Source organism: Strix aluco, chromosome 1 (genome assembly GCF_031877795.1).
Source record: "Strix aluco isolate bStrAlu1 chromosome 1, bStrAlu1.hap1, whole genome shotgun sequence".
In the NCBI taxonomy this organism is placed as follows: Eukaryota; Metazoa; Chordata; class Aves; order Strigiformes; family Strigidae; genus Strix; species Strix aluco.
The window spans coordinates 17,199,121-17,226,786 of record NC_133931.1 but is presented as its reverse complement, the minus strand read 5'-3'; the positions used below and the strand labels follow the sequence as shown (position 1 = coordinate 17,226,786).

General features: G+C 43.5%; 1 protein-coding gene across 2 annotated transcripts in view; it reads right to left on the bottom strand.

The window, feature by feature from the left end:
- The window catches only part of CSMD3 (CUB and Sushi multiple domains 3), a 756,099-nt gene extending 747,538 nt beyond the window's left edge, over window positions 1–8,561 (bottom strand). For both annotated transcript variants that reach the window (XM_074808674.1, XM_074808748.1), the window contains exon 1: window positions 8,229–8,561. In XM_074808674.1, coding sequence (XP_074664775.1) covers window positions 8,229–8,406 — 178 coding nt within the window. In that variant the 5' untranslated portion in view covers window positions 8,407–8,561. The remainder of the gene's footprint in view (window positions 1–8,228) is intronic.
- Between the last annotated feature and the right edge of the window lie 19,105 nt (window positions 8,562–27,666).

Below are 27,666 nucleotides of genomic sequence, written 5' to 3'. Positions count from 1 at the left end.
AGAGATTAGTTTTAATTAGACTAAGATTTGATTCCCAGAGAAAATTGCACAGTAATCAAAAAAGCTAACTATAGTAGAATGTGACGTTTTCCTTCTGGGTCAGATTAAATAGTAGAGGAAAAGTTTTGTAATTCAAGTAGTTTCATCGAATATCTGTACTCTGCATTTATGTAGTTCATTTTAGCTAAGGACTCCAAACTACACTTGCAGATATCCACTTGCTGCGTCTGAAAACAGTTCTGTAAGAAGGTAATGATCGCAGAGGGATCATTTTAACTGTCAATGAAATACAGCCACCTCTGAGATGTGGTATGTCAGACTTTTTAAAAGATAATACCAGTATTAAAACAGAAAATAGCACAGAAATCTTTTTGAAATCACTTTGAAAAGTGATAAGACATTTTCATTCTACTAAAAACAGTTTTATAGAAACTATATTTGGTAAAAATTCCCTAAATCAGTGGGAATAAATAATTGTGTTAGTTAATTCTTAATGTGCTAAGATCAGTTTTTATTGGTGTTTTAGTAACTGGTGTTTTTTCTTTTCATCGAGCTTTCCTCCTAGCATTTGCTAGCTATCACTACTTGTATTCTTGCTTTATTAGTGAAATCGGTTATGTATTATAGTAGAACTTCCTTTTGAGATTGGGAATACACAATAAATTAAGAGGTAATGGGAAGCTTAGGAAGCACATACATTTCAAGTCTACCTGTGCCTTCGTAAGCCAACAATCCAGTCTGCTGAACTTCTTCATAACATAACCAAATATATGGATATAATTTCTATATGTCCATATTGTATATGTATGTGTACACATATGCATCTACACAATTCCATGAGAATGAAATCAAACAAGTTACACTGCATAAAGATATAAAGCTAATAAGATATGTAAATATGGGAAAAGAGACAAAATAGAATTCAAGGTCAGAAGTAGTGATTCATCATCTGTATAATCCAAGTAATTACTCAGTCATTTCTGCCTCAAGCGTCCAGATTTCTTTAGTCCTACTGCAAAAATAATCTCTGTAATTCACAGGCCTTGGGAGATGAGAATTCATCACCCCTTGAATCCTTCTGTGGTTAAGTTACTCACTGTTATTCACCTTATTTCTATGGTACAATATGAATATGAGACATGACACTATGATGCATTCTGTAGAATCCAGGGGAAAATGGGCAGTCTGTCCCTCTATGTCTGTGCTGGTTGCATCCCATCTTGCTCTTTGATAATACAGTTCTATGAAAGGACCAGTCCTGGTGGAATCCCTTGTATGCCATTCCCCAGTATTTGTAGGCTTGCTCTCTCTCTCTGAGTAACACTGTTCTGAAGTCTATAAACATATCCATCTAACATTTCAGACACTGGGAAGGAGATGATGAATTTCCACCGTTTCTGTCTCTGACATTTACAACGGTATTCAGCACTTGTAATGCCGTAATTATGGAGCCATAGTAAATCTTACGTGATCTGTAAGAACAAGGCAGTGAGACTTGAATGCAAATCTGCCCAGGAAAAGTAAACAACTAAATGTAAACATCTACAAAAACTTGGTGTATCTGTGTTTGTGAGTGCATGTTTATTTTAACAAATCTTCCTTATAGTCCAATATCCTTGTTCATTCCATTGCTCAGAAGAGAAACTGGATGTTGGGAAGCAGATATTCAACATTTTCTAATACTACTAGGCTTTTTTTTAAGAAGCAGATGACATCCTCTACATTATGTATCAGGCACCCTTCTATTTAGGTTCCAGACAATTGCCAAATATTGTCCCTTGAATTTTTGATAAATGCAAATATTCTCTTTTTTTTTTATACAATTTCATTGAGAAGGAAATATTCTTCTCCAAAGTTGTTTGAAAGGCATGTGTTTAAAGCTCATAAGAGTTCTGGAATTTTGCAATAAGCCTTAGCATGAAAATTATTCAATCAAAACAATAAGGTAAGTTTTATAGCCTTATAATAACTACTTTATCATAGGCCTCTCTGATTTGTTACTTAAATATTGCTTCTTCAAATAACTTGTGCAGTAAGAGCTGCCTTAAAATTACAGGGGTCTAAGAAAAAAACAACAACTTAGACCAAATGTCTGTTCTCTGACTGTTCTTTCCTGGGAGATTGCTTTGGAGGAACTGGTAAACTAATTCCCCAGAAAGGCTTTGTTCTGTCATTTCAACCTTAACCATTATGTCCAGAAATACAAGCCGAAGGATACTAATCAGCAAGAAGTTAAGTCTGAAATGTCACAATCCCCTTGAATTAGAATTGAAGTTTTCTATTAGTGGAGAAGGAAAAAAAAAGAATTTTTGCAGCAGATCATAAAGCCTTTCCCATTACTACCACTTCCAGTTTATCAGATTCTGTAGAATTATAATTTAAAACATAATTGCAAGTTACTTTACAGATGTTTTCCTTTGACTTACATTGTCTATCTCTTTGTCCCAGCATTTTAACAATGGATTCAGTCGGCCTTCCTTCAGAGGTGCTAACTGGTTTCTCAGTCCCTTACTGGAGCCAGCTGTAATTGGAAATGCTCAATACCTCTGAAAATCAAATAGTGTCCAAGACACTTGTTTTAAAAAAAGGAGGGATACGAGGCTACGTTATTCTTCATAACCTTTTCTCTGAAAGGGTGCTATAATCATGCAAATTGAGCCATCCCCACAGGATATTTCAAAATATTTTAAAATTTCTCTAAACAATTATGTGTTTATCTTTACTAGACCCATGTGCATTCAATGGTTACAAATCTCAAATTTTGGGGTTGACCTATGTAGCATGTCAACAACACTGGGTATAATAAAGACAATTTTATTACAAGCTTTCATACTATTCAGTGGTTTCACCCAGATGTAGAGTGTAAAGGATGGAGAATGTATATGAATGCAATGGTATGGAGGGGAGGGTGAGGGGAGGGAGAAGGGGAAAGGGAAGGGGTTGGAGAGAGAATAGACAAATGAGTGGAGCACAGGCCAATCCATGTCTCTTAAAACATGCTGTTCCAAAAGCAGCCTCTAGTTAGGGAGACCCAAAACTGCTGGCTGCTGAAATCCAGGATAATGTGCTAGTCACTCTGTACTTGCTGTTTCTCATATCTTTCCCTAGACTGCTACTAAAAGCCACCTTTGGAGATGAAGGGCACTAAGCTAGATGGGCAATTGATCCTACTTGACCCTCAAAACCAAACAAAAAATCCCACAAAGAAACAAGCAAAAAATCAGGTAGACTACAAGTTTCTGCTATGTTTATTGAGCAGCAATTTTGAAAAAGGAGGGTCTCGTGGGCTGGTGCTTGCAAGTCGAAATGGTGATGATAACAGAGTTGAAGACACAACCCTTCCCTCCTCAGCCTTGTGGCTGCTTGGAGCCTCCCGGCTCACTGGGTTCAGGGAGCGAGGGGTTATTTCTGTATGTTCAACCAACCAACCAACCAACCAACCACCCTAATGCTGCCTCAGACTTGCAAACAAAAGACTTGCGGGAGCCACCGAGCTCAAGAAAGCAAAGCCAAGCGACCGAAGAGTGTATTAAGAAGCATTCCCTGGAGGTGCGGCCGCCTCGGGCGGCTGCGGAGCCCGCTGCCGGTACGGCTGCCGGTACCGCTGCCGGTACCCTGCCGGTGCCGGGCGCGGGGGGAGGCTGCCGGCGGGCTGCCGCCGCTCCGTACCGGCTCCGCCTTGCGACTGCTGCCTCTGGCAGTGAACAAGCGGAGACCGCCGGCAACGTTCCTCTCTGCCCTTTGCGGGTCCCTGATGCCACCGGGCAGGGGAGGGAGACGCTGTCCCCGCTGACGCTGCTAAGAGGGGTTGTGTGTTTCTTCATTTCTACCCTCCAGGAGGAGGAGGATCCGTGCTTTATGCGGAGGGCATAGCGGAGCCTTGGTTTAGCCCTGAACTGAAGGAGAAGGGGCGGAGGGGTGAAAGAGGGTAACTTTGCAACCCTGCAGAACTGTGTAGCTTGAGAAAAATCGCTCGGGGTCTGTGCGCAGTCCGCGGAGCAGAAGCCCTGCGTGATGTGCTGGAGTTTATGGGAAAGGGGCACCGCAGCGAAGCTGAGCGGGTGCGGAGTTGAAAAGGAAGGACGACGTCGTCCCTTCTCTAGTCCGTGTCTCCCTGCACCCCTGCGAGCGTACACGCACAAACACGCGCATACAAAGATGCAGCAGCGGCCACGACCATCTGGAAGTGAGGAAACCTGAACCTACTGTCAGGCACCCAACGGTTTCTGCTTCGGGGACAGCGCGAGCACCGCGCTGCGCCCACCCCTGCCCCAGCGAGGAGAGTCCCTCGCCAGTAACCCCAGAAGTCAGGCGAGGGGGAAGGAAGCGGCGGGGAGGGGCTGGCGGAGCCGGGCGGGAGCGGGGTTAGGTAGGAATGGGGGAGAAGGGAGACTGCGGATGTAGCTGAAAGAAGCAGGGCATGCTTTGTCCCTGCTAAGTATTCCCACATCCCCATCACTGGAAATGGAAATCCTTTCCATTTTCTCATCACTTATTCTGTCAATGAGCTGTTGCTTCATCTCTCTTTTATTTTGAAAGCTGCCCTTGTTCCGCTTGTCACAACTGCAACAGGGGAACAGAGGAATAACAGCAGAGGCAAGGCTTCATTTTAGCCAAGCAGACAAAAGAGCAGACCTTGCTGCTCTCTGTCTTGGAGCGACAGCTAAGCAGAAGACATGGAGGGAGTCTTGTGGTCTCTGGTTATTTCGCCCAATTTTCTCTCTTTCTTCCACAAACAGATCATACGCATTTTCTATTTTTTTTTTTTTATTTTTTTTTTTTTGGTGGAGGGAGGTGCCAAACCGAAGGGGTGCGGGTATCAGTGATTTCTCTCCTAAATCCTAGGAGGCAAAGCTCACTGATGCTGCTTTTACTTTGTTTTTTCTTTTATCTTCTCTCCTCCCCTTTCTGTAAGGGAGTTGGACAGTGGAGGTTTCCACTCCCTGCTCCTCCAAGCTTGGTTTGTATCTCCCGTGCGTAAATGGTGCTTTTCATTTCTCCCGTGGTGGGGGCTGAGGGAGAAGGGGAAGGAGCTTTCCTTGTGTCTTGCGCATCTAAAGGGAAGACCACAGGATCCATCATCCCCTGCAGCTGGCCAGAAATCACTCTGTTTGGCATTTTCTGAGGGTTGAGTTGTGGGGGTTGTTTGTTGTTTGTTTGTTTGTTTTAATGCCTTCTGTGCCTTCTCTCACTTTTCAGTGGTGCCTTTTCTTTGCTTTTTTACTCCACGTCTACCCAAGAAAGATTTTGTTGGAGAATGATTCATGGTGTAATGGGATATTGTACAAACAGTTAAAGTTTTTCATTGAAGAAGGTACAATTCCTCTTTACTTCAGCTCTTCCTATCACCTTTTCCCTGGCAGTTCTGACAATTTCCTTCCTCCCATTTTCTCCTTCTTTCTTCTCCCTTTTCTAACCCCTCCCAACCTTGTTGCGAGGTTGCAAAGAGGCAAAAAATTATAGATAAACATGAAGAATTTTTTTGTCTATATGGATATATACAAGGAGCACATAATTAATCAGATATGATCGTGGCTCCTTAAGCACTCTGGGATGGTTTGACACCTCTAACAGTGGGATAGCTGTGAATTGAGACTGGAGAAATGGCGACAGGATGATGATGAAAGTAGGAAGGGCCTGAGAGGCAGGTATCAAGGAAAGCTGTGGAAGTGGTCTGGATGACAGGAACCTCAGCAACAGTTTGGGTGTTATGATATGGTGCTGGACTATTCAGCAGAGGTGATTAAGCAAGGAAGGGTATGGGCTAGAGCTTGCAGAGGTGGGGTGTGGTGGAAAGGCCTTGCAAGGCAATGGTAAAGCAGATGCAGGATCTGGGGAGTCACCTTTCTCCCAACATCTGGAATGTTTTAAATGGGCAGGTATTAATTCATTGCTGGCTTCTGCCAAGATTTCTGGGAGCAGAAGCGTGTGCTGACACAATGGGAATGTAAATCAAGGTAAAATGTATTCATTCACAGGAGTGGGGAGAGAACTAAATATAAACGCCCAGAACAGATGCAGTGATGCAGTGAGTTTAAGCCAGATCTGTGGAGCTTGGCTGCCTAAAGGAGCCCGCATCCAGGAAGTCTAATCTGACCTACTGGATTTACAGTTTCTCTGAGGACCCTTCAGTCTGAGGGAAGTCTACGGAAACTGCTGGGGTCAGCACCTGGGAAGCTCAGGCCCTGACAACAGAGAAGACGACCCTTCACAAGCACCTCTCTGGGACTGTACATAGGCAGGAAGAGAAAGGGCCAGTTTTGCAAAGCCCGGTTTTTTCTCGGGCTGTTTTAGGTGCTTCATCCCTGCTGTTGCCTTCCGTCCCCAGTGTTCCCCCGCGGCCAAGGGCAAGCGAAGCGGCTTCTCAACAGGTGCGGTGGAAACTTGTGCCGCTCCCTCGGCCATCGCGACGCGGGGAGAACCGCCCGAGCCTCTAATTTTGTAGGATGCTGCCGCCCCGCGACCCGCGCTCACAAAGCAGCTGCTTCGGCAGCAGCTCCCGGAGCCTCCCAGTAGCCCCAGCGCCTCCGTACCGCGCCCGCTGAGCGCCGCGGAGCGGCACGGCGCGCCTCGCAGGCAGCGAGCCCATGACTTGCAAATGGTCGCAGCCGGCACAGAGAACGCATTAAGGACAGGAGGCTGAACGAAGGAGAAGCAATGCCCCCAAAGCCCCGGGTTGATCTTGGTCGCAGACCACCTCGGGAACAGGGCAGAGCGCAGGGAGCAGCTCGCTTCAATAGACACAGAGAGAAGCTGCCTGTAATTAAAATGTGCATTAACATCACAGGCAAGCCCCTTCCCCTCGCATCCCCCGCGTCAGGATAACGTGGGATGAGGTAAAAGCCCTCGACACCGTCTCCATGAAACACGAATTATCTTTTTCACGCGATGCAAATAGGGGGACAAGCAGCTGCAAAGCTCTACAATAAACTGCTTCATCCAAGGCAGAGCCAGTTTGGGAAGGCACGCCTTTGAATGTCCCGTCCCCCCCCCCCCCCCCCCCCCTTCCCCACCCGTGCAGGCAACCTCTGTAGGCGACAACCAAGTCTAAAAACTCGGAGAGGATCGATAACGTCTACTAAATATTCTGGGAATGTATGAGTGTGGCAGGGAGGAGGGATGAGGATGAGGAGGGGGATAAAAGGGTGATTAATCATATATTAATCACTGGCCACAAACAAGGGGAGATTATTTTGGGTAGGCAGCCGACTGTGGGGAGTTGCAGAATAGATCCTTTTACTGAAGGCACGCGTGATGGGATCAGCACTTCACCGTTTAGCGATGCCTGTGTAATTTTGAAGGTGCACATTATTCAAGCCACATATTTCCTCTTTCCTCTGTGTGTAGCATTTCCCTTAACTGTCTGCAAGCACAGACTTAGTGGAGATATTTATGCCGCTAACTAGAGGTTTCCTTTTTGCTCTCCTTTCATGAACACAGAAGCAGGAAGAAAGCAAAATAGCCCCTGCCTCGGAGAAAAAAAAAAAAAAAAAAGACAAAAAAACCCCAACCCAAGCCGCCCCCCCCCCCCCCCCCCCCCATCAGGGAAAAGGGACCAAAGGAGGGAAGAGAGAAGGTGTCGATCTTTGCACCCAGCGGCAGACCATGCCTTCAAGGCTGAATTGCTACGGTACCTTTTCGACAGCCAGGGAGCCCTGCATGCATACAAACAGCTGAGCGTGAAGCGCCTTTCGGGCTCAGAGACGGCTATGCACACGCTGGGCTCCTCCGTAACTTTCCCCACGCAACGGGTTAAACTAATAAGTGCATCGATACAGGCATTCCCGCAAAGAGCCCGTTGCTCGACCGAAACCCAGAAATGTAGGTAACCCCCCCCCACCCCACTACCATCATCATCACCTTAAAAAAGTCATTCGGTGGGATTTGCTTGAATATACACTAGTTACAGGCTATATGAACCAACTCACGTCTCCGTTTGAGCATACTGCAAGAATATTTATTGAGCCCCAGCTCAGTCACTGCATTGAACGCCAAGCCTGGCAAGCAAATACATTTCCTATCTCCGAAGAGACCTCTGAATCAACTCCTTCTTTCCTCCGCGCTTTAGCAACCATTTATATCTTTCCACTGCACAGTACTCAGGGTAAAAATTTAAAATAAGAGATAAATATATTTTGTAATACACCTTGGTATAAGGCAAGAGCTTGCAACGCCCTGATCGAAAGCAAACGGACCCCTAAAAATATACCCCTCAAATACTACCCTACCTTTCACACACGAAATCATCAATAAAAAGACGAGGTTCCAAAATGTAAATCCACTTTTAATCTCCATTTTCTTCACCAGGATGAAGTCCAGCCGGCCGCATTTAGTACATCCCCTTTCCCAAAAGTCTGCTAATTTCGATTCCTTTGCACGGATTTCCCCTCTGCAGATCCCTTTCATATTACTCTTGAGAGCTCCTAATTCCTGTTCCTTGGCCAGGCGCAGCGGAGTTGTTGCTGTTGATGGTGCGCGGTCACAGCTCGGAGTGAATGGTGTTTCTGGGATACCACAGCAACCTTGACGAGGACTCAACCATCTCTCCAACGGGGGCACAAAGTCTCAGCTACTCTCGATCGTGTATTTTCCTTCCCCCCACCCCCCCCGCTACCCCAACTCCCTGCACAGCCGAAACCCACCACAATCCTGGCTCGTTACAGCATCCGCCAGCAGCCACGCAGAAGCATCTTAAAGCTCAGACACTCTCTCGAATAAACTCCAAACAGTATTTGCAATTGAGATTCTCCCCCCGCCCCCCTCTTCCCCCATGAGGATCAATTCTGCCTAGGAAAACGGCTCGGGAAATAATCGAGCGGCGAGGTCTCCCCAGCCTCCCGCAGGGGCCTCGGGCAGCCCCCGAACACGGCGGGGCTCCTCCGTCCCGCCGCCGCTCGCGGAGATGATCAGTGCCTCCTCGGGCACAATTCACGTGCGGTGCCTGGGGCCGCCACCGGCACCCACCCGCCCCCTCCCTCTCTGTGTCACACACACACCCCCACACGGCAACATGTGAGTCTCCGGGGGGATTTGCGGGCTAATTGCGCGGAGCCATTAATTACAGGCCGGTCTCCGCGGGCGCGGAGAGGCGGCGGGAACAGCCTCGCTCACCGAAGAGCGCGGCCACAGCCGTGCCCGCAGCGGAGGGGGCCCTTCGGCGCGGCGGGCGGGGGAGGGCGGCCCCGCGCAGGGCCGCGCAGCGCCGCGCAGCGCCGCGCAGAGCCGCGCAGAGGGCGGGGCGGCAGCTCCCGCCGAGCCGGGCCGGGCCGGGCCGTGGGGGCGGGGGCGGGGCGGCCGCGGCTCCGCCAGGAAGAGCGCTGGCGCCACCTAGCGGCCGCGCCGCCGCGCCGCCGGGGCCGCGCCGCTCCGCGGGGGTGGGGGACGCTGCGCGGCGCTGCGCGTAGGGGGGGAGCCCCGGCTGAGGGGGACGAGGGGCTGCGGGAATCGGCAGCCACCCCGCCTTGCGGGGCTCGGGATCCGCGCTTTCGGCTTCCCTCCTCTCCCCGGCGTAATTACCGCGCACGGTGCGCGGGGCGGAGGGGCGGGCAAGCAATGCTTGTGGTGCGGGGGGGTGCGGGATGCGCATGTGGCGGGGCGGGCGGAGGCGTGCGTTCCAGGGGGGGTGGGGGGGCGCTTTTGTGCGTCAGGGTGTGTGTGCACGTGTGACCGTCCCCGCGGTGCGAGTGCGGCCGCAGCGCCCGCGTGTGCTGGCGCAGGCGCTGTGCGGGTTCGGTGGGGGTGTCTGTGCGACCGGGTGCGTGGCTGCTGGCACCTGGGAGTGTTCGCACGTGCGTGTGTGTCTGTGCAAGTGCGTGTCCGTGTGAATGTGTAGGTGTGCATGCGTCTGCTGTCGTGCTGAATGTGCACGTGTGTGTGTGCATGTGTATTTCTCCGCACCTGTGTGTGTGCAGGCATATGTGAGCGCATGGGTGGGTGTGCGTCTGTGTGCTGCTGTGATTACATGTGAGCGCGTATGTGTGTGTACACAGGTGTTCTCTGTGTGTGTATGCGTGCATCTGTGGTGAATGTGCATGCATCTGTTTCTGTGTGTCTGTGTACATGTATTTTGTGTGTGGGCATATGTGTGCATGTGTTCTTACATGTCAACATGCGTGCCTCATGGTTTTGTCTTGCACACGTGCATGTATGTCTTCATTTATATGGGTTTGCGTGTGTATGTTTTTATGTGGCTGGGCATATGTGCATGTGTGCACGTGTGTGAGTGCATGGATATAATCTGAAGTGCCGTTGTACACGAGTGTGTGAGCTGGGAAATTTTGGCGGGCAGTCACGAAGCGTGGATCTTTGCGTGTGTGTGCACAGGCATTTGCATTTCCCTGTGTTCAACAGTGTGTGGGGGTTCGGTATGTGCATGGAGTGCATTTGTGGAAAGGCATGTCCCGGTTAGGAGTGGTTTTCAGCAAGAGTGTGGATGTGACGTGAGGCTTTCTGTATATGTGTAGGTGCATATATTAATTTGTATGAACATATGTATATATAAATTTTGTATATATATATATATATATGCAGTAGTACCACAATATCATAGCAAATAGTATTGAACGAATCTGGAAAGGTAATGATTCATCCTTTACTCCAAAGCGCAATGCAAAAGAGGAAGTTTGCATGTCTGTGAGTCTGCTCCCGAGTGAGTGTAGAGGTGAGCAGCGTGTGCCTTTGCTTACAGCTGTGTCCTGTTTCAGTGAGACCCCCAGCATTTAGCAGAGCGTGGCCCTGCACATGGCTGCTGAACTCGTCTCTGTAGCTGAAAGACTGCGTATAGACGGTATGAGCAAAGAATATCTTCAGCTGCAAGTGCTGACACTAACCGGCCCCATCGGATCCATACAAGTTTGTTTACTGGAGAGAAACAAAGGTAGATATTTCATGGCCTCGTGTGCTGTCTACAGTCCTCTCTTGCAGACACATAAGTCTTGGAGTGTGAGTGTTGTAATTGAAACTTGGGCCTGTTTGCCTCCTCTGCAGTGGCTCAGGAATGTGATCTCACAAGTGATACGAGCCCTGTGCTGGTGTTAAGGGCAGTACCACATTAGGATCAACTTTTTGACAGAATTTCAGTGGTCCCTGTTTTAGGTCATGTGGGATGGGTGAAAGCCACTCTGTTCAGAACCTGCCTACTGTATTCATTAGAAGAATTCTAATATATCTCTCTTTACTATATACATGTAGTTACATTTATGCATGTATGTATGCATGTAACTAGAATCCATTTTTCAAGAGTGATGCAAAACTGAAGGGAAACTTGTGTTTTCAGAATAGCAGGAATGGCCTCACTTCTGTTATTCAGCTTTTTCAGTGTGCTTGGAATAAAGTTCTGCCTTTATGCCCCCAACAACACTTACCAGCTCTGGACCTCAAACCTCCTCAGTGTAAATACTTCCATCAGTTACAGACGATGAGAAATAGATATCGAAGACCTAGACTTACTATTTCTAATTCTTGCATTGCGTTGCTCAGTACTTCAATACCTAACTTATTCAGGAGGCTTATTTTAATGCTGTTAGAAGTCATGTCTGCTTGACATCCAGTAAGATTTATGGTGTGAGTTATCTGTATTACTTCTGAAAATGAAATTTTGGCTCATCAGTTAGATGTTAAATGTGAACAGAGAAATGCTTACAGTTAAAAACGGGATGCCCAAGGAATTTTTGTGGCCAAATTCCTACTAATTTTCAAAGACCCTTAGGTTTCCAAGTAATGTAGATGCATTTTTAAAATAGTACTTAAGCTACTAAGGCAAATTTTAGGCACATTTGATAGTATTAATGCTAGGCATTGATTTAAATTTCTTTATAGAATACCCCTCACTCCAAGCCTCAATCATTGTGATGTTCCATTTTTATTGTGGTTGTTTTGTTGTTAAATACTAGCATCCCATAACCTTTTGAGTGATCTGGGTTCAATCCGTAGATTATGCTGTGTTTCATATTCATATAGAATCTTCCTCCTCCCTCTTATTTTCCCTCCCTCCCTCCTTCCCTCCCTCCCTCCCTCCCTCCCTCCCTCCTCCTCTTCTTCTTCCTCCCCTTCTTCCCTTCTTTCTCTCTTTCCTTCTTGTGCTCTCTCACTGTTTTTCTTCCTCCCTTTGTGTTTTCTTTCTCTACCTCATTCTTTTTCTTTCTTTACCTCTTTTTTTATTCTTTCTCCTCTCTCCTTCTTTCTTTTTCCCCTCTTTTGGCGTGGTCAAGCTTATTGATCATTTGGGTACCAGTCAAGGATGAAAGTGACTTGGCAAGGACCATTAAGTCAATCACTGTGATTAAATACTCCCAAGAATTTTAAAATGTGCTGAAATCAGAAATGGGCAGATACTTAAATGTCTGACCTGTCAGGCATGTGAGTATCAGCACTGCTAGTGGAAAACATGTATTGGAGACCTGACAGTGATGGTACTCCTTCGTGCTGTTATTGTTGTATACTTCATAAGGTAAATGATGCTGTGATGCCTTAGTTATGGTATCTGTAAGCACGTACTCTTGCCTTAGAATCTCCAAGAAAAATACACCAGAACAGTTCTATGGAATAATGTATTGCTACTGGTATTTGCTTTTTCCCCCTTCACAGTTCCCTGTTCACTTTGCCAAGGCAGATCAAATTTAAGTTTTGATAATTACATTACAAATTCCTCCTACATTTTCAACTGCATTTGTTATTCTTCATTCACTGTCATATACTTTTGTGTAAGGTAGCTTTATTTTGTTAAATAACTCCTACATTTCGCCCCCGGGTAACCTCACTCTAATTGTAGATAGACTGATTGCTTTGCTTTAAAAAATGCAGTGGGGTCTTCCGTGACAAATAACACTGTGAATAATATGATATGCAATGCTTGCAAGCACAGACAGCATATGTAGGCATGTGTAAAGCATATAGGCCGTGATATTTAAAAATGTGTTTTTGACTTAGGATATCTCATTCACTCATATCACATAATTATTTTGAACATCCTGACCTAATGCAGAATGTAAAATTTTATGAATTCCCATAATTTAGTCCATCTGGTTATAAACCCAAATATGATTGTTAGACCTAACTATGACCCTGAACTGCCTGCTTGTCTGTTGGTGAGCCCTAGCATTCTTCTCTTACCTTGAAAACATTAGGAGAGTGTTACAAGTATACTCCCAAACTTCCATTTTCTCACTTAGGCTTTTCAGCATGTGTTGGAGTCCATCAGGGGAGGTCACAAAGAGGAGGTTGTGCCATCCCCAAGGTGGGTGTTTACTCAGAGTAGAACAGTTTTACTGGTATGAAACAGATAATGAAGTTTGGATTGGAAAGAGTGAGGTGGGGCTCATTCTACAAATGTTGGGGTGCTACCATGTGCTGATGTTATTGCCACATATTCACAGTACAGGATACAGCTGTAGTATGAAGATCAAGTATAATACAACCCAAACAAAGATGCATTAAAGCAAATATAGTGATGGAAATAGCTGGAGGGGAAAGGTGCCATAATATCTCCTTCCTCTTGACTACTTTTTAACTTAAGTTTTCATAAATCAGGTTCTAAGCTGCCACTACCACAAAATATCTCTGTTCAAGAAAACCAGATAGCAGCAATATTCAAGAGTACCCACTTACACTCACGAATAAAGAAAAAAAGTATTTCTTTCAGATTTACTGTTCATGGGGAGAGAGATCATATGTTTCATTATCACAATTAGCTGTGATTTTGTTATCTCCCTATTAAATGTTCCTTGCATTCTGCGAGAGGCCACATCTGAAATCTCATTGGAGACGAGAAAGAATGCAATTCTATTTTGTGCAACATTTCCTGATTTGGATATTGTACTATATAACACTTAGTTTTCAAGTGGAATTCAAGGAATTCTGGCCTACTCCTACCAGATTTTGCATATCTTAGTGACTAAATTTATTTTTATTGTACCAGTCATGATCAGACAAGGTGATCTTGGTGTGTAGTTGTGTTTGTCTGGGAGTTAGATAACTGACATTCTCAGCAAAATCTGTCACCACTCTAATGTTCTCCCATCTCTGATCAGTAGAGTTTGATGATTTGGAAATCCTATAGGGTGTGTGAAAAATCAGAAGTGTCTGATTTTTCTTTACACAGGCAGAATGACTTTTTACATGGTATGTTCAGTGGGGCCAGGCTCACTAAGGTACGCTATGCAGTCAGCTTGGGCAGAATTTGTATCTTCATTCCCCTGTCCTTAATAATTGAGTGACATATGTTCAAATAGCTATTTGAACACTAGCTGTATTACCCCTTAGATCTGGCAGTTTAGGACCTTTGATCCATGACCAAAGATGTCATTGTTTACTCTGCTCAATGCACTGCTTTGTTGAGATATGTAAGTAGCTCCCAACCAGCTTATGAATGTGATACAGTACAACATTGTTCAGTGAAAGCTTGCCAAAGGAACACTTGAGTGGCAGAAGTTTAGAAAAGTTATTCCATGTGATCTTTGCACCAAATAAAATTATTTAGTAGATACTTAAAGACAGATTATCACCTGGAGTTCTGGATGCCATGGTCATCAAAAAAGGAAATTCCATAATAGGGAATGGCTGCACGTAGTGTTAGTAGAACAAAAGCGAAGAGGTAAATATTAGGGGAAGCATGGTAGGAAATTGCTATGTCTTATCACTGAAGTAACAAGCAACAGAGAATTGTCTAGAATTGTGTCAAATATTATCCTTCTGTCATAATAGTACTACTGCAGTATGTAAAGGAAAAGGAAATAGGAAAGGGTTGTGAGGTACTGAAATAGGAATAAAAAAGATTTCATTTTTTTAGTGGATTGTGTAGGTAGGAAAGTGGGTGAGCTGGTGGGGGGAGATTAAAACATTAGATTGAGACATAGTAAAGGTATATTAAACATGTCAGTTATTTAACTGTCATTCAGTGATAATCAGATACAATGTATGTACTATCATTCTTCATTGAGCAAACCTGAAATGCATTCTTACTGGTGAGTGTAGATTTTCTCAGTAAACTTCTATTTGCTAGCCAGGGGGTGAAAAGAATACTTCATAGAAAAAAGGTTTCTACTGCATCTCACATTTGGTTTTAATTATTTATGTGACTGGTTTTTATCTGTATTTTCTGTTGCATTGTTTAATGTTTAATGTTTTTAATGTCTTTGTGTGGTTCTTGGAATGTTAGGGAAGATAAGCACTGTAGATATAAAATTAATAATTAATTATTCTTGATGATACTTACAGGAGTTACATATATAAATCCTCTGGCGTCCACAGGAGAACAAATCTAGAAGGCCTCTGTTTTGTTGTTATTCTGCATGAAGGATTCTCCTTGGTTAGAACAGGAATTTTGTGCATGGAGCTGTAAAAAAACTAAGCCTGTAAAATATTGGTAACCTTGACTAATTTCAGATTCAAAATTATATAATTAACATTTTCAAGTAATTCATACTGCCATATATTCTTTAATAAACACTTAAGAGTATAGAGACTGTTGACATTGCAGGCAGAACTGATAACCTGTTTTAGAGACATATTTCTGGATATGCAACTAAAGTATACTGATGGCTTAGATTCCATATGCTGAGGTTATAAAGGCACAGATAGGTTATGAAATTTTGGTGTCAAGCGTTTTCAATTTTTAATCTTGAAGAAAAGACAGGCAAAAATGGAACTTAAATGTATCTGATGAACAGAAATAACACAGCTGAGACATTTAATTTTGATTCGTGACTGCATTATTAATTTGTTTCAGAGTGTTCAAGGTAGCCTAGTAAAATATTTCAGACTTTTGTTTGCATTATTTAATGTTAGACATTGATCTGAAGCTGGTGGGGAGTTAGAGAGTGGGTGGAAAAGATTATTGGACTAGTTTCAGGCTATTTTGTTTCAGCTAGATATTTGGTATGCATGAACATAGCTAGACCCTTTTCCTATCTATTTCGCTCTGTACTCCACTCTCAAATGATTTATAATATTTGAATCCCTTCCCCTGTTTAGCCAAGTGCAGTATTACAGCAAAGAGTGTATCAGTACTGATTTTGAATAGCATTTTACAACCAACTCTGTTGCTTGCTTCTTTTTCTGTATGGGCATTGTGTATCACTTGGAGAATGATGAGCTATTGAGTGGTGATGTGGTGATGCTATAATTTTTTGTGCAGCTTGAATTGCAGATCTGAGCTGACCTGTGTTAGGGTATGTGATAAAAAGCTCACCCCCAGACACACATTGGAGGTCAGAGACACGAACCCTTGCCTCGACCTCACCAGGGCTGTCCCAGGAGAGCATCAGCCCCATGGGCCAGGTGAGACCCAGCACCGTGAATCGCTGGGGGTGATTCTCTAGGGCACCACACAGACTTGGGGGTTCCTGCCCTGAGGGACAGAGCCCATTATGAGATGCAGGGGAAGAGCATGCTGGGATTGTGTGAGACATATTATGGGATGCTTAGGGAAGAAACCAAAGGTGGGGAAATGGAGGGATCAGGGTGGTTTGGGGAGGAGCAAATGTGCAAAAATGGAGAGATAAGAAGATAAAGGATACCAGTCACCTGTTGACAGTATGCTGGTTAGTACCCTTGTCTACATTTCAGATGGCAGGTTACATTTTTCAGCACTATACATCTATAGTTTACTTAGTTTTATGCTCTTGAATGTGCCGCTCCTTGTCTATTTATTGTTTTGATGAGTAGCAAAATTTGTTGGCAGGCTATGTACACTACCATTAAATCTAGAACTGTTCTGTGATTATTGTTTTTTACATGAAAATATAGAATGTGTAACATTACCCATTCTCATGAATGGACTAGATGAACTATTGTTTTAAGTCCTATTTCAGTTATAAAGAATAAAGTACATCAATAAATAGAAAGTATAGTACTAATATCCAGAGGCACTAATTTTTTATTATCCATACTGTGCCGATTTATCCCATATAAACAATTTATGTCATCAAGTCCCTCTAATCTTTTTCTTCTGAGGTATTTTTACTGCTTTAGGATTTCTGGTTTCATATGAAGGTGTTAGCTACCTTTCTGAAATAGTGATCAGTTGCATTTTTTATTTCAGGCATAGTGTCTATCCATATATGTGTTTGTTGTTATTATAGAAACAAAGAAAAATGGACTGTAGTGTATTGTCTTACTGAATGTATGACTCTATGCGTTTCAGTCTATTTGTCTTTTTAAGAAAATTGTTTCATTTGTAAGCAAACAGTTTCTTGTCTGAAATCCTAATAGCCTCTGGCAAAAGTATTTCAGAGATAAAATAAGTGGCATAAAAATATTTTATACTAAATGAGAAATAAGATTTGAACTAGAAACATTGAAGGGCTACAAGTAAAGAAAATAATAAGATTGTTGAATATTGAATATGTTGAAAAATTGACAATGAACTTGAGTGAGTGTAAAAAAATCTTTAGTAGTTCTACAGTCATTAAATGGAACAAGTTCAATTTAACTGTAGATATTTCAGAGTTATTTCAAGAAAATATGGTGGAAATAATGTTGAATATTTGAAAGGCTACTCAAAATAATTTGGTTTCATCACATAAAATATTGGATTATGTCTAGAATAAGGTGGAAAATAAATAGCAAAATACAATATATATTATATGAACTCAATATAATTTAATATAATTAATGCACAGTATAATAAAGCAAGCAGATGGGGTGGAACACCAGCTTGGCTGAACAGGGAGGTCCTCTTGGAGCTCAAGAGGAAAAAGAAATTGTATGGTGTCTGGAAGCAAGAAGAGGTCTAAGGAACATGTTGGATCGATACTTGATGGTCACCTGACAAATAGGGATGAAGAAAAGGCATTGGCATTCAATGGGGTTTTTTGCCTCAGTCTTTAATAATATTGATAGACCTTGGGCTGCTTCATCCTCTGAGTTGGAGGACCACAACTGCGGGATCAGTGGCTTTCCATTGGTGGGTGCTGAAATTGTAATGGACCAGTTGTATCAGCTGAATGTCCGTAAGTCCATGGGGCCTGATGGGGTTCATCCCAGAGTACTGAAGGAGCTAGTGGATGTTACAGCAGGACCCCTCTCAATTACCTAACAGAGGTCTTGGGAGTCTGGGGAGGTCCCTGCTGACTGGAAGCTAGCCACTGTTATTCCAATTTATAAGAAGGGCATGAAGGAAGACCCAGGAAACTACAGACATGTTAGTCTAATTTCAGCTCCTGGAGAAATTATGGAGGAGATTACAGTGGGTGCTATTGAAAGGCATTTTAAAAAAAAAGAACAATGCAATCATCAGGCAGAGTCAGTTTGGGTTCACGAAGGGAAAGTCCTGTCTAATTAATTTAATATCTTTCTAAGATAAGGTCACCCATGTAGTGGATGAAGGGAAGGCAGTGGATGTAGTTTTTCTAGGTTTTAGTAAGGTTGTTGATGTTGTCACTCACAACATCCTTCTGAATAAATTGTCCAGCTGTGGAATGAGTGAGTTCACGGTGGACTGGGTGAAGAACTGACTGGACAGCAGTGCTCAAAGGGTTAGTGAATGGGGCTGTATCTGGCTGGCGACCAGTCACCAGCAGTGTTCCTCAGGGTTCAATTCTAGGGCCAGTTCTGCTCAATATTTTTATCAGTTATCTGGATGCAGGAGTTGAATACACCCTTGCTGATGATACTAAACTGGGAGGTGCTGTTGACTCACTCGAGGGACAAGAGGCCTTGCAGAGGGATCTAGATAGGCTGGAGCATTGGGCAATCACCAGTGGCATGAGGTTTAACAAGAACAAATACCAGATTCTGCACCTAGGACAGAGTAATGCTGAACACAAGTATAAACTGTGAGAGGAGTGGCTGGTGAGCAGCCCTGCAGAAAGGGATCTGGAGGTGCTGGTCAGCAGCAGGCTCAATATGAGCCAGCAGCGTGCCCTGGCAGCCAAGAAGGCAAACCACATCCTGAGGTGCATCAAACACAGCATAACCAGCCAGTCAAAAGTGGTGATTATCCCACTGTATTCAGCGTTGGTGAGGCGTCACCTTGAATACTGTGTGCAGTTCTGGGCCCTACCACTTAAGAAGGATGTGAAGGTCCTTGAATGTGTCCAGAGGAGGGCAACACAGCTGGTGACAGGGCTGGAAGGGATGTCCTGTGAAGAATGGCTAAGGACTTTGGGTTTGTCTTGGTTAGAGAAAAGAAGGCTGAGGGGTAACGTTGCTCTCTACAGCTTCCTGAGGAGTGGACGCGGAGAGGGAGATGCTGATCTCTTCTCCCAGTGACAGAATATGTGGGAATGGTTCAAAGCTGCACCAGGGGAGGTTCAGACTTGATATTAGGAAGCATTTGTTTACTGACAGGGTGGTCAAACACTGGAATGGACTTCCTAGAGAGGTGGTCGATGCCCCAAGCCTGTCAGCATTTAGGAGGCATTTGGACAATGCCCTTAATAACGTGCTTTAACTTTTGATCAGCCCTGAAGTGGTCAGGTAGTTGGACTAACTGATCATTGTAGGTCCCTTCCAGCTGAATCATTCTATTCTATTCTATTCTATTCTATTCTATTCTATTCTATTCTATTCTATTCTATTCTATTCTATTCTATTCTATTCTATTCTATTCTATTCTATTCTATTCTATTCTATTCATTCTATATTCTGTTCTAAATGTTTATTTAACATAAATATATTATCAAAATTGATTACTTGTAGAGGAAAATACACCTTTTAAAAACTTTTCCTCAGCTGCTGTGTGTAGATATTCTTTAACTGACATAAGTAAAATGATGCCATTTCACATTAACAGTTTATAATGGCCCTTATGTCCATCTCTTCTCACATCATTACATAGACAATGTAGGGGAAACAGGGTGAATGCAGAGAGGAAAAAATATTAGGGATGAGAAAATATTTCTGAATACAACAAAAGTTGGAACTTACTAAATTTTATGTTCTGCAATGGCTGTTTAGTAAGGTTTTTATGTCATACTTACTAGGACTAGACACATGTTTCTATTCTCCTAAAACGTATTATTCATTAAATGCTTATTCATGAGCCTTTCTCAAGGGGATGTAGCATGTTTTTCTCCTTTGATCAGTGTCCATACTTTCCAGGTAGTATGTCTCCTATACTGAGCATCTGGTCTGACTCCTAAATTCTTGCAAGCTGTTTGCTCCTGAGATTTTTACTAAGCACAATTCCTTCCAGGCATCATTTGGAATAAATAACTCGGCTGTGTTTCTTAAAGAAATTATTTAAGAACCAAGGTCCAGGAGAGAATTCTAGGCTGATAATCGTCATATAATAAAATAATTTCCCTTTAGCTGATAATCGGGTGTGTAAACTCCTGACACATTTCTTTGTCATTCTTTATTTGCAACTTCAGAAAACTCTGTACTCAGAGGGCTGGCTGTTGTCTATCTGATTACTGAATGCCCAGATCTCTTTGTGCACTTAGCCTGGAGCTAAGACTTTGAAATTATGGCTTAAATAACTTCTCTCGGTGCCATATAACTTGTAGCCAAATCAGAGGCCTATGTCAGTTGGAAACTACAAGTGCCCTAATCAGTATTAACTTGCCTTGAATCCAAATATAAGAGTGCTAAAATAAGGTAATCAGTATCAATATTTATGTATTTTGCAATGCTGTGATGGCAGAACTAGACACAATGCATAAGCACTTCACAAAGTATGTGAGGAATGTGATCTTCAAAGGGACAAAATTGTGTAGTTGCATGCAGGGCAATTTGGGGAATACACAAGAAGCATGACTTGTAAGACAAGAAAAAAAGTGATATAAGCACTTCTGGGAGCAGATGAGACCCCTGCTTCCCCTTTGGAGGACCAAATAGCATAAAAACATTAAACATGGTAGAAATGTGGAGAAAAAATAAAATTAACCCACTTCAGTTCTAAATTCTCACATCAAAATCTCTCAGGCTTGATCACCTTAACCTCAGCATCTGAGAACCACCAAGGACCATAGCCAATGGTGTCATCATGAGCTCCAGGGTGTTGTATACTCATAACTAGTATAGCATATTGGCATTACTGACTGACAGTTGTATAGGTAGTGATGATGATCAGTAACATGCAAGAATGTTAATGAATAAATTTAGTAAAGTTTGGTTTAAAGCTTAAAACTGGCCTGATTTGTCATTCTAAACACTTTATCACAGCAATTTCTTAATTAACTGATACATGCATATATATATATCTATATTATATATGTGCACATTTATTTATAGACACATACATATTCAATTGCAATAGCTTAAAAGCACTGACCATTGGAGAAGGAGCACTATGTTTTGTCCCTTCAGTCACCTCATCTTCTGCAGATATTGCTTCCATCTCTGGATCCTTTCAGATCTGAGGGTATCTGTCCCCTTCTCTTGCTTTCTTATCCAGACTAGCGGAGTCCTCATTGCTGCTATCACCTTTTCCACATGCTCTCAGTAAGGATCTGGAAACTCTCTTTTTTGCTGGCAACATTCGTTGAAGCAGCAGCTGTTCAAGTTGTGGATACTTGCTTACTCAGAAGGACGCTCTTCTTGTCCCATGCGTAATGCTGACTTCTCTATTCTCACCAGTCCTCAGAGAATCCTAGATTCATAATTTAATAATCTCTAAAATGAGGATTTTGTTAACAGAACCATTCAACATGACACCTTTCATAGTATCTCACTGAAACACCTAGCATTGCACAAAGTGTTTGAAAATTAGATTAAATGGGCCTCTGATCTTGTACATCAGATGCTGTGTTCCTGTGAAAAAGATATGAGTCAAACAGCTGAAAATAATGTTGTTTTGTATTTTTAATGGATATGTGTAAAAGCTGTTCAAAGCAAATCAAATCAAAACTAAGATCTAATTCAGAGGTAGTAAAAGTGAAAATGTTGAGGAAGTTGTGAGTTGCTGAAGCCTGTGGATTCCAGGACCAGAGTTTCTTCTTTGCAGTTGCTGAAGGCCAGCCAGGTGCAGCCTGGGAACCCAGGGGTCTCCCCATCCCACTCCCATGGATGTTGCTGCTGCTGTCCCTGCTTGCAGGTTTGGCAGGTAGTGAGGCTAAGCCTGTGTCCCAGAGGCGTGCACACACACACAGAGGACTCAACATGGCTGGCAACAGAAGCTAGCACAGACAGGGTGCCGCCCTATGAACACCAACAGCATTCACATAAAGCAGCCCAGTCCTGCTCCTCCTTTCTGGTTGATCAGGACTGAAGTGAAAGCTCACACACACCCTCACTCTGTAGCTTCACAACACACAGTCATGGATTCCTTAAATATCAATATGACTAATCTAATCTAATCTTATCTAATCTAATCTAATGCCCATAGGTGGACCCTGGGCTCCTTATCCAGCATGCAGGTCTCCTATGGGCCAGTTAGTCTAGCTTGATGTTCACTAGCAAACAGATGCATATGCTTGCACACCTGTCTCACACTGATCTTGCACCCACGCAGTCACAGATCCCTCATTAGGGCACAAGCCCTAAATCTACCTAATATCTGTTCCTGGACAGTGGGGCCCTCATCCACCCCCTGGCTCAGACTTTGTGCCTTTCCATGCAGGTCTTCTGCTTGCCAGCTAGTGCAGTTTGAGGTTTGCTAAAGAATGACATGTGCACACACACATTCAGGATTAAATTCACTGGGGAAAGATAAACAGAGCCAGGTATCTCCCGTTGCTGGGACACATGCCTATGAGCATTGTGACTCACAGCCTCTTCTCCAGTTGCTGCCAATTGTGTGGTGTGCGGCACTTACACATAGGATAGAGAATGAGAGAACACAGACAAAATAGGCAAGGAAAAGATTTAAGAAATTCATGTGATGAAAATAAGAGGTCTGAATCACATTAAAATTAAAATAACTTGTTCCAGTCCTCACTGAAGAGAACATATGCTTCTGGCTACCTGTACTATTTTCCAGAAGAGGCTGAAAGTGAGATTGAATTCCAGAGGAGGGGTTTGGTTTGTTAATGATTTCTTCATTTGATTTGATCCTTGTTTGCCTTTGAGCAAGGAATTAATTAACTTTTGCCGTGATTATGGGGATAACATTGAGAAGGTTATGTTAGGGATGCAGTTTAGGGTATATATCTATCCTCTCTTTCAACTTCAGGGCAACAGATAGTAATCATGGACTGGCTCAGTATCACTTTGTAGAATGAAGAGTGATTGTTTCATTCCTCTGTTGTATCTTTTCACAATGATTTCCTGCCCTCCGATTTGGAACTGGAACACCTTTTTGCCTCTTAATGAATCCATAGAAAGCCTTTTGTATCTGATTGTGATGCTCAGCGAAAAGTAGAAAGACCACAGAAAGAAAAATGCAGAATTTGCTCTTCTGGGTTAGGATGGGAAAGAAGAACATACAAAGGCATACATTTTCATGAAGTTTTAGACTGGTTGCAAATATTGTCAGTATTTCTGAATGTTCTACTGGTGTGAATCTAGCAAGTATGATGGTTTAGCAGAAAATTGAAAGGAATGTCAAATTCAAAGGGACCATAAATTCCTCAGGGAATTTGAAGTAGATATCTTTAGATGCATAAATGGTAGGACCTGTGGAGTCTAATTAACAAGAGATCTTTTTACTTCCATACCTGGGAAAAAAGCCAGAAGAAAGGGGAAACTTTAAATGAGCATCATTTAAGTCATTAAACACTGACATATGAAATGAGTTCATTGGATAAATTAATTTCTTTAGAATTTACATTATTTTTAGTGTCTATACTTGCTCTAAGCACAGAAGAAACTCACTTTCCATGACTATCACAATGCATCTTTTCATCAGTGCTAAATTCTCTTTAAATGCTTTAAAGGAAAAGAGGAAAAAAGGAAAAGGACTTCCACAAGGGATGTAAGGAAAAGTCTTGTGCTTTAAGTACCTGAAGCCAACATTGTAAAGCTTAGAGTTCTGCTTTTTTTTCCTGAGTGTGAGATTGATGCTTATTAGAAAGAGCTTTCTAAAATAGCAAAATACTAAAAACATTTATATGTAATAAAAAATCAAATTATCCATTACTTGCAGTTCTTAAGTGTAGATTTTAGGAATTACTGAATAATTTACCAGAGCATATGTGTAAGAAGTAAAAGCCACAGAAATAATTATTTCCATGACAGTAGTGTTCACTCAAATGTATTACAGACACAGACTCAGAATTCAGCTAGCATTTGTGGAGCAAGTTTTGATATTCAAGAGTCTTAAAACACAGGTGAAAATTTCATACATTTTTGTGTACCATAACTTTGTTATTGGCTAAAAAGGAAAGGAAAATCCCCCTTTTTCTGAAAAATTGTCAGAATGAAAATGTATTACATATCAGAAAAAGATTCAACAGGGCAAAATGTGTACAGAAAATTAAAAATGCTTCCTAAGGACTAGTAAGTTATGCTTAAATCTGCTTTGATATCATAGAATTTCTACAATATGTGTTGCATAGGTATTTTTTATATAAAGAATTCACTTACTATATGCAAGTGTGATTTCACTGCTCATTTGTTCAATACAAAGTTATTCTTCAGTAACTAATAGAAAGTGCTAGTACCCTGGGTTTTTTTGTTCTCCTTCATAATTGACAGACTTTGCAATCTGAGATGATGCTCATATTTCTTTTACCATAAGTACATATGTTTGTCCTAACTAGCTGGTCTTTTCCATATATAATCATGTATTTAAAAAAAAAAAAAAAATTGAAAAAGTTTTTTCGCTAATAAGTATTTTAAAGGACTTTTTCAAAATAATTCACAGTCTGCCGTTCTAACTGATGATAGTATTTAAGTAATAAAGTACAAATTAATAAATTGAAAATATATGGTATGTGCTAAGTGAATTAATCTTGAAGTACAAGCACAAAATGAATGTTCCCATGTTCTTGCATAAAGCAACAGTCAAGCATGTGCTACTGTATTTTAACACCAACATGTAAACACTATATAGAGGCCTAACTATTGCATTTAAGTTTAGTGGAACGTATACTGCTCTGGCAAAATACACATCTAACATCAGTTGCTGAGGAGAGGGGCTCCGAAGAGGAGGATAGCGGCAGGGGACCCTTCTGAAAGCATCAAAAAACCCACGGCAAAAATCGCAAGCCAAGAAGGCAGAAGTCCAGGCAAGAGGGAGAGCCACAAGCCACTTCCCCCCTGAGCAGAAGAGTGAGCTGCGAACTAGGGCAGTGGTGACTCAGAGCGGTCAGAGACTGGAGTGATGATGCCCAATGCCCCTCATGTACAAGGGGATCCCCCAGGGAGCACGAGCGACCAGGAGCCTGGCGACCAGGACGGGTCACCTTCTGACGTGGTGTGTCAGAAAGCTGTGGCACGTCAGTTCAAGCGGACAGGGCACAGTCCCTCTCCTGGGTCTAGAGCTCATCTGAACTAGTTGTCATCGTCCTCCACGAGTAGACTGAACTATGGTCTCCACTTGGGTCAAAACCACCACCAGAAGGAACGTGGCGACCCAGACGGAGCTGCCACACAAACATGCAGCGGTCCAGGTCCCAGCCTGCAGGGAGTGCCTGAGCCTGTCAGTCCTGCCGGAGGGCACCAGTGATAACAACTGTGTGCGCTGTGATCAGCTGGATGACCTGCTCAGCCTGGTGACGGAGCTCAAGAGGTTGAAAGATTAAAAGAAGTATTAGGGAGTGTGAAAGGGAAATTGATTGGTGGAGTAGCACCTCTGAAGTAAAAGGAGCAAATGGAGGCTCCAAAAGAGACAGGCAATCCCTCACCATCTTGCTACCAAGCAGAAGGAGGGGACCTAAGAGATGGAGGAGACTGGAAACAGATTCCTGCTCACCTTCCATGGTGCCCCTTCACAACAGATATGGAGCCCTGGAACTTTTGAGTGAAGTAGAGAAGGATGAAGAAAATGAGTCAATCAAGGAGGAAGATGAAGGTCCACCAAGGCCAGGTCGCTCTAGACCAGCTATTAAAGCCAATTCTAAGAACCCCAGTAGGGTCATTGTAGTGGGTGACTCCATTCTGAGGGGTGTCAAAGGCCCAGTATGCAGACCAGACCCACTTCATAGGGAAGTCTGCTGTCTTCCTGGGGCCCAGGTAAAGGATCTCACAGTAAAACTCCCCACTCTAGTGAGACCCTGGACTACTACCCTCTCTTGGTTTTTCAGGTAGGTAGTGGCGATATTACCAAGAGAAGTCCTAAATCAATGAAGAGAGATTTCAGGGCCTTGGGGAAACTGGTTAACGGGTCAGGGGCACAAATAGTGTTCTCTTCCATCCCCTCAGTTGCAAGGATGGATGAGGAAGATTACAGGAGAACTCAACAGATGAACTTGTGGCTCTGAGACTGGTGTTACTGGCAGGGCTTTGGATTTTTCAATCACAGGTTAGTATACAGGACGCCAGACCTTTTGGCATCAGGTGGGATGCATCTGTCCCAGAGAGGGAAAAGTATCTTGGGGCAGGAGTTAGCTGGGCTCATTGAGAGAGCTTTAAACTAGATTTGAAGGGTGAAGGGGACAAAACTGGAACTCCCAGATATAAGACCCAGGGTAGATTACCAGAGTTTGTGGGCTGGTGTGCCGGCAATATCCCTCACCCTGCTATCTCAGTTGAGGCAAGGGATGGAGATATGCAGCACAACAAAGATGCAAGGGATATGGATGGATCAGTAACCATGGTAACACCTGTGAAAGGTCAGGCTGGAATTAGGACCTCTAAATGCAAAAAGGCGGTGGGGACATCAGCCCATCTGAAGTGCCTCTGTAGCAATGCACACAGCATGGGTAACAAACAGGAGAAGCTTGAAGCCATGATGCAACAGGAAAATTATGATGTAGTGGCTCTTACAGAGACATGGTGGGATGTCTCCCATGACTGGAGTGCGCCAGTTGGTGGCTACAAGCTCTTTAGGAGGGATAGACAGGGAAGGAGAGGCGGTGGGGTGGTGCTGTATGTTAGGGACCGCTATGATTGCTTTGAGCACAAGTATAGTGAAGACAGGGTGGAGTATCTCTGCGTTAGAATCAGGGGGAAGGCCAACAGGGCAGATGTCATAGCAGGATTCTATTATAGGCCACCCAACCATGACAGTGGGGTGGATGAAAGATTCTATAGGCACTTAGGAGAAATCTCACGATCGCTTGCCCTTGTTCTTGTGGGAGACTTTAACTTCCCAGACGTCTGCTGGAAATACAACACAGCAGAGCGGGACCAGTCCTGGAGATTCCTGGAATGTGTGGAGGATAACTTCCTGACACAGCTGGTGAGTGAACTGAACAGAGAAGGTGCCCTGCTGGACCTCCTCGTTGTGAAGAGAGAAGGATTGGTGGATGTTGTGGTGGTTGACTAGGGCAGAGCGATCATGAAATAATAGAGTTCTCTATTCTTAGAGAGGCCAGGAGAGGGGGCAGCAGAACTGCCATCCTGGACTTCCAAAGGGCTGACTTTGACTTGTTGAGGCACCTGCTTGATAAGATCCCTTGGGGGACGGTCCTGAAGGGTATAGGGGTCCAGAAAGGCTGGGCAGTCTTTAAGAAGGAAGTCTTAATGGCTTGGGAGCAACCTGTCCCCAGGTGCTGTAAGAGAAGCCGATGGCAGAGAAGACCACCCTGGCTGAACAGGGAGCTTTGGCTGCAACTCGGGGAGAAAAGGAGAGTTTATGTCCTTTGGAAGAAGGGGCTAGCCACTCACAATGATTACAAAGACACTGTGAGGCTATGCAGGGCAGAAATCGGGAGGTCTAAAGCCCAGATAGAAATTAATCTG